This window comes from Pan paniscus, chromosome 2 (assembly GCF_029289425.2).
Source record: "Pan paniscus chromosome 2, NHGRI_mPanPan1-v2.0_pri, whole genome shotgun sequence".
NCBI classification, from domain to species: domain Eukaryota; kingdom Metazoa; phylum Chordata; class Mammalia; order Primates; family Hominidae; genus Pan; species Pan paniscus.
In genome coordinates, this window is record NC_085926.1 from 70,948,832 (window position 1) to 70,960,000 (window position 11,169).

Sequence of the window (11,169 nt, forward strand, 5' to 3'; positions counted from 1 at the left end):
AGTATCATACTCTTGAATGAGTTTTAGACTTTAAATCAATTACAGCTCTAACACAAACTGTTTTAACAATTACAGAAAGAAACCCGCCAAATTCAGTTTTTCTTTTTTTTAGGCAAAAAGGCTAAACATTCACACCTATTGAAACCACATCCTGTCTACAATGTCTGTCTTGCATTTATAATACTAACTGCTCCTTCCAAAAGCTTTCACATTCTTTATTACTTTTTATGCCATCATCCCATGAGCTCACCATCCCCATCAATTTTCACGGCATCCTTTCATTATTAAAATATGAAGATACAAACATTTAATATTAGCAAGCATATTCCAGCATTTCCTCTTAAACTATGAATTCCATGAAAAGCAAAGAAAAGGAGGTTGAGACATTCAATCCGAAGGCCCACTAAAATTTGGTTGGCAAATTAAAGAGAAAATTTGTGTTGAAATATCAGAAGAGAATTACTCTCTAAAAAACTTTCCCAGTGGGTATGGAATGAGTATCTAGCATAAAGGAAATGACAACGGCCTACACATTAGAGGGAGCTGCTTGTGCAGGGGTCATTTTAATCTACTGAATTTGTTCAACCATTCTGTAGAACGATGGCAGGGTGAAAACGGTTAAGGATGTGGACACAACAATCACACCGTGCTGTGTTCAAATCCTGGCTCAGTGACTCAGCACATTATGTAACCTTTTTAATTACCAAGTTTCTCCTTCTAAATACGGAATGATCATCTCTGAACTCTGAAGGGGTGTTCTGAAGATCAGATGAGGTCTTGCACATAACAAGCTTAGCAAAATGACTAGTGCTTTATGAATGCTCAACAACTTTCTAATTTTTTTTTTTTAAGAAAAGTGAAATCGGTCCAGTGTATTTAAACTACTGGCTGAGTATATGTTTGAAATCTGGATCTGCCTAACAGGGGTTCAATGGAGTTTGCAGTTGGGCTAACTGGGAAGGGAAATAATTTTGATCGTTTAAAGAATGGAACAGAAAGCGAAGGAAAGACGAAGCCCACTTCCTATCAATTTGTCTCAGGTTCTTACTGTATCTTCCCCTCATCTTGGGCAAATATTTTTCTACCCTTTGGCCGAAATAGGTCATCTCCTCTTCTATTAACCATGGCCTCAAATTAGGTTTAAGACAGTCTGGGCTGTGAAAGATCAGAATTTGTGTATTGCACCAGAGCCACTGATAACTGCCAAAGGCTAGGAGTTCCATTCAACATCCTCAAAGATACAAACTAAGATTAAACTCATTATTTTAACAGAGAAAAGGGAACATGGTTTGGGGTTCATTTAACATCACCATTTTCTATGTTGTCAGGAGGACTAATCATTTTAAGGCCAATTTGGCAGTTCTCACTCGTGAGAAACAAAACTCTGCTGAAATAAATGAAGGGCTTTGTATGTGTAAAAATGCTAGACTTCTTGAGGACAGATGAGAAGAAAGGGCCAAGACACTCCTTTGATTTAACAGAGGTAAAGGCTACTGTGGCTATTTCAAATCCATTAATCCTATTCTGTTTTATAATTGGGGAAACTGAGGTTTACAAGGTAAACATATCTGAGGTCAGGGAACTGGGAAGGGGCAGAAATAAGACTAGGGTCCCAGTTGTATGATGCTTGGTCTGAGTTTCCCACACTAGTGTGATTCTAAGAATCACCTGGGACAATAACTCAAATCATAGGTCTTAGTCTCCCTCCCTGCTCTCATGCTGAACTACTGTTCCTAGAGTTAGACGGGATTTTAAATTATGAAAAGAAGGTGTCTTTTCAAAGAATCTCCAGGGAAGGGGGGCACATGGAGTTTTCAGAGGCACCTAAATGAATGCATGAGTTCAGATTATCCCATACAATGATGATCTCCAAGTGAAACGACTGCGGTCTCACCTAAACATGCTGGAGCCAACACTCCAACAGTGAGACTTGGAAGTAGGTATTTTTAAATAAGGACCCCAAGTGTCCAAGTTTAATCAAGTTAAGTGAGAGACACTACTTTCTGCCATGGACTGAGAAGGCCTTAAACAGTGGCTGTATACGTTTCCTCAGTAGTTTCGTATACAATCATGATCCAAAGAGATTAACCCGATGTGGGCCAAGCATATCCAGTTACTTAGGCAGGGTATATCCAGTTACTTAGGCAGGGTATATCCAATAACACAGGTCTCTGAAGTACATACGATGAAAAGAAGAAAAACAAGGGGGAGAAAAAGCAGTGACTAGAAGGAGCAGAACTCAAATTACTCTACCAAACTGAGCATTTACCAATTATTTTTGACCCACCTTGTCAAACTATGGCTTCAGAACTTAGTACCAGTGAAAAACTTTTAAACGATTTCTTTCACACCAACTACCGCATTCAGGTGGTGGGCAATATATGGCTCATTGCACCCCAATCGAAGAATTTCCCTTTTATTGTACTCTGTCACCATCTTAACATTCCTTACATGTTATTATTAAAGACTCTCTTGACATTTAAAGCAGACGCACACTAATACTAAGTCATAGTCTAGGAATTCTAATGCTCCCAGAGTAAGGCAGGATTTTAAATTATGAAAAATAAGTGTCGTGGTTTTCACAGAAGGACATGGAAGTGAGAAACCCAGAGACTCTCTCTCTTCTTTTTCTTGGCTCCAGTTACAAAGCACTGGCAATATGGAACTACCGTGCTGTTAGGACCTCTCTTTCCCCGATGTGCTCAGGGCTTGTGCAGGGAATATCAGGAGGCTCTGTGAGGCCGCTAGTATAGGAACTGTCCTGAGTATTGCCTCAAACAGGGTTAGACAGGGCCAAAGGGGGATACATTACAGATAATAAATTTGCTAAAGTCTAGGAGGCTGGTGTGATTACAAATAGCACCACTAATGGTACAGTAATCACATGTAAAGTTCGTACGGTAATTGATTTGTGTTAGGATTAATGTCTCCCTCTGCTACTGAAACTTGTGCACTTTTCTCCCTGCTGACATTTTCTTAGAGCTTACAATTCCTGGTGTAGATGATTTGGGAGATGTTGGAGTGATCCCAGTGTCACCGGACTCCAGCCTTGCCTTGCTACCATGGAATGCCCAGGACAGAGCTTCACAAGGCAGAGTGGCATGGCCCCCAAAGCCAGGTTTTAAAACCAGTTCCTGCATAGAGCCCAGCTGGGCCACAATGATCCTCTGGGTGGAAGCGTTAAGGCAGGATCCCACAATAAAAGGAGCACAGGCTACAAAGGCTGGGTTAACCTCCTGGGCTCTGCCCTTATTCGCCATTGGCATTAAACAAGTTAATCAGACCTCCTAAACTTCAGTTTCCTCATCTGGGAGGGATCCCTGCAAATTATTTCTTTGACTCTAAGAGGCCAGTGGTAGTTAAAATAACCATGGATTTAGTAATACCTTCTCAAAGAATGAGAAGAAACATTACATTAAACACACTCATTAAATGTAAGACATATATTGATTTCCAAATGTTATATTTTTCTTTTAAAAAGTGACTCCTAGCTGGGCACACTGGCCTGTAATCCCAGCACTTTGGGAGGCCGAGGCAGGCGGATCCCTTGAGCTCAGGAATTTGAGATCATGCTGGCCAACATGATGAAACCTGTCTCTACTAAAAATACAAAAATTAGCAGGGCATGGTGGCACATGCCTATAGTCCCAGCTACTTGGGAGACCGAGTCAGGAGAATCGCTTGAACCCGGGAGGTGGAAGTTGCAGTGAGCCGAGATCCTGCCACCTACACTCCAGCCTGGGCGACAGAGCAAAACTCCGTCTCAAAAGAAGAAAAAGAAAAAGAAAAAGAAAAAAAGGTGACTCTTAGAATCAAGGAAATAGGGTGGTGTCTACTCACAGAGGGACTGTGGGGATTCCAAGAAATTCGGGACATAAGGCACCTAGGACAGTGCCCTGGCATACAGCAGGAGCTCAACAGCTGGCCAGTCAAATGGTTTCCAAGCCAGATGAGATAATTACAAGCAGAAGATGGGGCATTCAATAGCTCTCTCCCACAGCTAGTGGAGTAGGGTGACCCAACTCCTCCCAGCTTGCCCAGGACTCTTCCAGTTTTGAAACTGAAAATCCCAACTCCCAGGAATCCCTTCAGTCCAAGAAAGTAAACTGGGACAGTTGGTCACCCTATTTCGTGTTAAACAGACAGATTAATTTTAAGAGCAATATATCCTTCCACTGTCCTTTCTTCCTTATCCTACAATCTAGGCAACGTCTTCCATGGCTCCCTTGGCCTGGAATGTCCTTGCCAACAACCCTTTCCACTGTCACCTTCCCCAATCCCTCACCCCTCGCTTTTAGAAACTCTGCCTGGCAGGGAAGTTAAAGGCATCCTGGTCTTACCCTACTAGGTTGTGTATTACGGGAAGAGGCCACACCACCTTACTTATCTGTATCCAGTGCTCCCTATATAATAGGTGCTTGGTAAGTAGTGACTGAATGGAATAAAATCATTAAAGAATAAAAGGTACACACACCTCCACCCCCGTCTCCTGCCAGGCAGATCAACCTTGGTTTGGTTGATTCCTTTTTCCCTTGTCTGCTTTCAATATTCATTTTAAAGGGCCTAGAGGCTGAGGGGTTGTAGGGAGCCTGTCCTGAACCTGCCCCCATGACACATGATGAAAACATCAGGACATCTTCATCCATCAGAAAAAATATACAGCAGTTTAGCAATGTCACATGATCACAGAACAAATTAAAACCAATATATGTGATCAGAAATATGTATCTGTACCACTGTCTCAGCTTCCTAAGTGAAGTCAATTCTGTCAGATGTTTTTTGTATTTTTTTTTTTTTCTGTCTGTGAAATCAGATGGTTTCCCCTTTTCCCCAAACGGAATTAAAATCCAACCACCACTGCAACTTTTTGTGACATCTCTTCTTTAGCTTAGAGGCTGGAAGAGTTCATATGAATGTCCCACCTAAGAGGACCCAAGTAATCTGGATTCATATGAATTTAAATCCCTAGGCCCACGGCCGGTGGACAGTGGGGGCCCAATATCGCGGAAGCTTCAAGTGTTTCCTTACAATCCTGGCCATGGCATTTCTCAGTGGGGAGTTCTTATCCTCAACAACTTTCTAGTTCCTGTGTCTCTGTCCCTCTGTCATGGTGGGAGTGGAGGGAAGACTGCACATTTCATAACCTGTATAAGATTATGTATACTGATTATGGGAACTTTGCTCCATTCCATTTCTAACTCATCTCATCTGTACATCATTCCAAAAGAATCTGTCAAAAAAGAACAGATGAAATCTTACTGCATTCCCTGATTTCAAAAAGCCATGTATGTCATCGACCCAAATGATTTTTATGGTGTCTGTCTCACTGTTAGGTGTCTATGTGTATAGTATAAGGAACTCACACACCTCTCAGGGTTTACACTTTTAGATCCCAGTTAATAGCTGGGGTCCACTGGTAAAATGTTTAAAAATTATAACTGTCTTTGCAATAATGAAATGCAGTAGGAAATGTTTGAAAAGGCTCAGAAGGCCCACTGAGATGTCTTCTTGACTCTTCTCCAAATAAGACCAGTAGAAGGTTGCAACAAGAGAATGGAATTAACCAACCCTTCCCTGTTAACAAGCTCTACGTAAACATTCTTTCTACCGCTAAGAAAACATTCACCATATATTTTTACATCTTCCAACAATAATTTAACAAATATAGATGTACCTTGCCTTTTGTAATTGGTATTTCTATTAAAACTGTGGTTTCGTAAATCAAGTCATATTTTATTTTATGATTATTAATTTTTTTGAGATGGAGTTTTGCTCTTATTGCCCAGGCTGCAATGCAATGGCGCAATCTCGGCTCACTGCAACCTCCGCCTCCCAGGTTCAAGCAATTCTCCTGCCTCAGCCGCCTGTGTAGCTGGGATTACAGGCATGTACCACTGTGCCTGGCTAATTTTGTATTTTTAGAGATGGGGTTTCTCCATGTTGGTCAGGCTGGTCTCGAACTCCCGACCTTAGGTGATCTGCCCGCCTCAGCCTTCCAAAGTGCTGGTATTACAGGCGTGAGCCACCACGCCTGCCCGGCCTCAAGTCATATTTTAAATACACAGGGACAGGACAGCTGTCATGCACAGTGCTGATTAGACAGTCTAAATCAGTCTCCACAACCCATTGTCTTTATTTCTGCCCAGCTTCCTGAAATCTCACCAGTACAGCCTTGAAAGCTTTTCAGTTTAATTCAAGTGTAGTATTGTACAGATAGCTCTGTGAAGGGGAACATCTCCAGCCACTATCCCCTATGGCTAACAGTAGTTATTTTGGAAAAATTGCATCTTTTTCTTTAGGGAGGTTTGTCTGATAGATCAGAGACACAAGGGCCTTCCATTTTGGGTAAAAGTTTTCTGGGGTTTAGATTCAAGGAGGCTGTCTAGGTACACAGCACTTAAGTGACCTTCACCAGCTTTGGTTGCTTCTACAGCTACTGTGCCCTCTGAATTCTCCTGTGGAATCCTTTTATGATGACCCTCTAGGTTAGACATCCTGAACCTCCATCGATGTATATGGTAAGATTCAATCTGAGCTTACTGGGTTTGCTTTTACGATGGGGCACATGTGTGGTCTATCTCTACCACATGTGAACACTTACATACCATGCTGAAGAGAGAGGTCTTGTGAGTCTGAGTGGCAGGGGAGATTTGTCCTCCTACTCTAATATAGTGATCATCGCCCTTTGGGAATTGATGAAAACTTAACTGCTCTTTCCTGTAGTGCTAAGTGGGACAAATGTTTTTCAAGTTCAAGCTAATCAATGATAATTTTATAACGCACTGAGATACTTGGAGGTTCAGGTTTTTCCTGGACTGATAAATGCTTTAAGAAATACGAAATAGGCTTTGGGTCAGTAATGTGCAGGTCATCCCCTCTAAAGGAGGTGATGCACCAGTCTGTGGCTGAGAGAACAAGGGAGGGACGATGCCAACAGAAAACAGAAATAGGCTGTTTGACGACAAGCACATCTCTTTAAGTGTTCCTGCTGCTGGAGGGACCTGATTGCCCCAATAATTCAGGTTCTATGGGCACAATGACTGGTAGTCAAGTAAGTTAAAAAGTATGTTTCTAGACACTGGTATGTTAAGTGGCAAATGGAACAGCACAAACCTAGCAATGCTGAACTGCAGAGAAGGAGGAAGCCTATAAAGAATAGATTCGAGTATAACTGTACTGTGTCCCAAATGCCCCCATATGTGGTAGATCTTCAACTCAAAGACTCTCAATCAATTCCTTGGTTAAGGCTTCTCTTAACTGTGTCTCAGGGCAAGGGTTCTTTAAATACTAAAAATTGCTAACATTTTCTCATCTATTTCATCTGATTGAATGATAACTAATGGATATAACCTGCTTTGGCTTGGCCCCTTTCTAGCATTGAAACTCTCTTGAATAAATTTCTGGTGTTCTCAAGAACCTGTTAATGTCAGCTAGCACTGCCCAATGAATGGACAGTCTCACTAGCAAATTATTTTGTAGTCTATTCTTCCTTCTAGAGTGTAAGAACTTGGAGGGCAGCTTTATCTGTTGTAATCATTGTACTCTGCAGTAGCTCCAGCAAGATTCCTGCTATCTGATAGGCTCAAAATAATGCTTGCTAAATAAGTGGATGGATGAATGGATGTCTGGGTGGATGAATGGATGGATGGATGGATGAAAGAATGAATTAATATCCCTCGTCCAGCTTTCCATGACCTCCAAAACTGGCAGGCACTTGCCATGTGAAGAGCTAGTAGGGAAAATTGACCCATGTGGAGACTAGACTGGTTTTACACACCCTGGCTAAGAAGAAAGAGATAAAAGGGGGTGAGCAGAGCTTAGGCAGCCAGAACCTAAGGGGACAAGTTGCTAATACTATAATATAAATTGTTTTTCTGATCCTCTTGACCAGGGGTGCCTGGCAAACTTCTGTAAGAGCCAGATCATAAATATTTTCAGCTTTGCAGGCCATGTAGATTTCAGTTTCAATTACTTGACTCTCCTACTGTAGTGCAAAAGCAGCAATAGGTAATAAGTAGATGAATGGGCATGAGTATGGCTGTGTTCTCATATAATTTTACGCATGGACACTGAAATTGGAATTTCCTAGACTTTTCACCAGTCACGAAATAATGTTCTTTAGATTTTTCCCTCAACCATTTAAAATATAAAAACATTCCTTAGCTTGTGAGATTTGGCCTGGGGTCTGTGGGTTGCTAACCCCTGCTCTCAATGAGGTCTATGTCATCACTCTGATAATTCCCTCAAGCTTTGCAGAAATGGAACACGTCAGAATTAGCCTGTCCCTTCTTCCATTACGGCAAACTCCCCGACAAAAACATTATGAGGAACATCACAGGTAACGACCACATTGTACTAACTTCTGGCCAGATCATCTTTGATGTCTATCAAAGTTGAAAAATCTGCCTTCAGTTTGATTTATAGCTGAAGGATAAAAGGAAATCTAGAAATAAATGAAATCTATAAATAATCAAAGAATCCTTGTATGTTTGTACTACTTCTAGGCCACACCCACCAAAAAACAACATGAAAGCTGCCAGGAAATAAACACTTAATTTATTGATGATGGTCTAAATCTTTTCCTTCTCCTGACCTCTTTTTGTGGAGAGCGAAGAATAATTCATAAAATAAATGCTCACTTCTTGAGTAATTAACAATGGCTGAACACTCTAATCTGTAGTCTAGAAACGGCTACCTGACAAACCATGACAATTCTAGTCAACGATTTATTTTAGCCCATCATTAAGAATTTAATGTTATCAAATAAATAAATGCAGGAGCTCCTATCACTTTATAAGTACCACCAATATGCACAAATTCTGGTAGGAAGTAGTTTATTCTTTCTCTTTTTTTTTGAGATGGAGTCTCACTCTGTCGCCCAGGCTGGAGTGCAGTGGCGCGACCTTGGCTCACTGCAACCTCTACCTCCCGGGTTCAAGCAATTCTTTTGCCTCAGCCTCCCGAGGAGCTGGGATTACAGGTGCCCGCCACCACACCTGGCTAATTTTTGTATTTTTAGTAGAGACGGGGTTTCACCATATTGGCCAGGCTGGTCTCGAACTCCTGACCTTGTGATCCACCCGCCTTGGCCTCCCAAAGGGCTGTGATTATAGGCCAGATCTTCCAGTTTATTCTTTTGAATCCAGTTTGTCAAGGGCTGTGTCTTAATCATAAAAGAACTCTGTGGGTGGGTTACATCTACTACTGTTTTTTTCTTCTCAATAAACATGTTAATTTAAAGATGTTTCCAAAGACTTATTTTAAAATGTTGAGATTTTATGATGTGCCCTTTTCTTGTATAAATATCTTACTGTTCTAATAAGTTTATATCCAGAGTTTGAATGGAAAAATATTAACTGGCTAACACAAATAACTTTTGAGACAAATTCTACTAAAAAAATGTAATTGGTCATATAAGATGATAACTAATTTAAAAAAAATCCTTTCTATCCTGAAAAGTCACAACAAAAAGTTTAAGTGTATTTTGGCTGATTTTTCTCTGCAACTATTTGAAGCTGTAAATGACTTAACTCAGTAAAATTCCAAATGTAATTATCTTCTGTACTTAGCCTAGGGCTCTCCATATATCTCAGCATTGCTGTCTTGCATACAAAATAGGCTTTTCGATGGCTGGTAACAATATAATGTACAATATTGTTTTAATTTCCCCTAGTCGGCTAACCTCTTGCCTACACTAAACCAGCCAGAGGAAGAAGCCACTGTGAGTCATCAAGCACTCAAAAGCATTTTGGAACTCGGCTGCATAAATGGGGTTTGCAGGGTCAGGCTGTTGCAATTGTACATTTTAATAATCTCCTTTTCTGACCTAATTTTTAGTTTTAGAAACTAATCTTCTATTAATTATACCAAGAATGGAATTATTGTTAAAATATGGTAGTTTATCAAGTTATACCCGGAAGTAGAACTCACATTAAAAACAAAAGGCCCCATCTCTCACACTGTGATTCCCAGGAAAATCTGCAAACTTTATTTTCCCTAGTCATAAAGCACATTCAACGTAGCCCAATGGGTTTCTAAATACTAGATTTTATATATATATATACACTCTACATTAATATATCTGATTATGTGCATGTGTGTTTAAGATGTGCACAGTGAACTCTCAGTTATTCTTAGTGGTGGAGAGAAAAAAGGACAATGCAAAATGAGAAATAAACCCACATATAACTTCCATTGCGACTTGGGAAAACACGGTTTTGCGTGCACTGCCTTGCCGTCTTGGTCTCGCTCGCTCTTTCTCTCTCCATTCACATTCATTCTCTCAAACTCTCTTTCCCCAAGCTTGTCTTCCTAGCTCCAGTTTAATCATATGAGCAACGTCGAGGACTTACACTGACAACAGATAACCAGAAAATGCAAAGGAGAAGTGAGAAGAGAGGGAAAGTGAGAGAGAGATGGAAACATTCAAAGTGGCCGCTGAGAGTTGGCTGCATACACACAGGTGCCCAGAATTTGGAAACCTCTGAGCAGCAGTTCCAAAGAGTGAACTGGGGCTGAACCTGCCCAAAGAGGTAAAAAATAAAATAAAATAAAATAAAATAAAATAAAATAAAATAAAATAAAATAAAGGACAATGACAGGTTTTGGACCTTCCATTCAATAATGAGTACACAGGAACTCATTACAGAACACTACAGAAATCTGGAATTTGAGGCATACTGAGGTAATATTAAAAATAAATGTGGTTTTACCTGTAGCTCTAACTGCTGTACAACCTGCATTTGTACTCTACATTGAGCTGTACTTCTATCGTCCAGCGCATGCTCACTGTTGAGATGTCTGCAACAATACATAGAAAATCATTAAGTGAAATGGAGAAACAAAAAGGAAAATATAAGTTACCAGGATGTTTAAGCATAAACTAGGCAGCGGGTCTAGCTCCCAGGAGATAGTAGTCCAGGGGGTGGCCTGCCCTTTCCATCCCCACCCTTTAATGCTGTCATTATGTATAATGTGGCACACACTGTTATCACCCAAAGAAAAGCCTTCCAGGGAGAAGTTCCGCAGGGCATCTGGAGATAACCATTTACACATAAATAAGTAAGAAATTCAGCCAGGGTGCCATTTCAAGACCACCTTAATGGGCAGCAATCAGAGACAGGGCCTGCTAGGTATTTCAGAAGAGTCTAATTTGTATGGGTTGGAACA

The 11,169-nt window shown here is 40.8% G+C and overlaps 1 protein-coding gene across 22 annotated transcripts in view; it reads right to left on the reverse strand.

The window, feature by feature from the left end:
* The window catches only part of FOXP1 (forkhead box P1), a 629,894-nt gene that overhangs the window by 35,327 nt on the left and 583,398 nt on the right, over positions 1–11,169 (reverse strand). For all 22 annotated transcript variants that reach the window (XM_055110136.2, XM_034956872.3, XM_034956873.3 and 19 more), the window contains one exon: positions 10,713–10,800. In XM_055110136.2, coding sequence (XP_054966111.1) covers positions 10,713–10,800 — 88 coding nt within the window. The remainder of the gene's footprint in view (positions 1–10,712; positions 10,801–11,169) is intronic.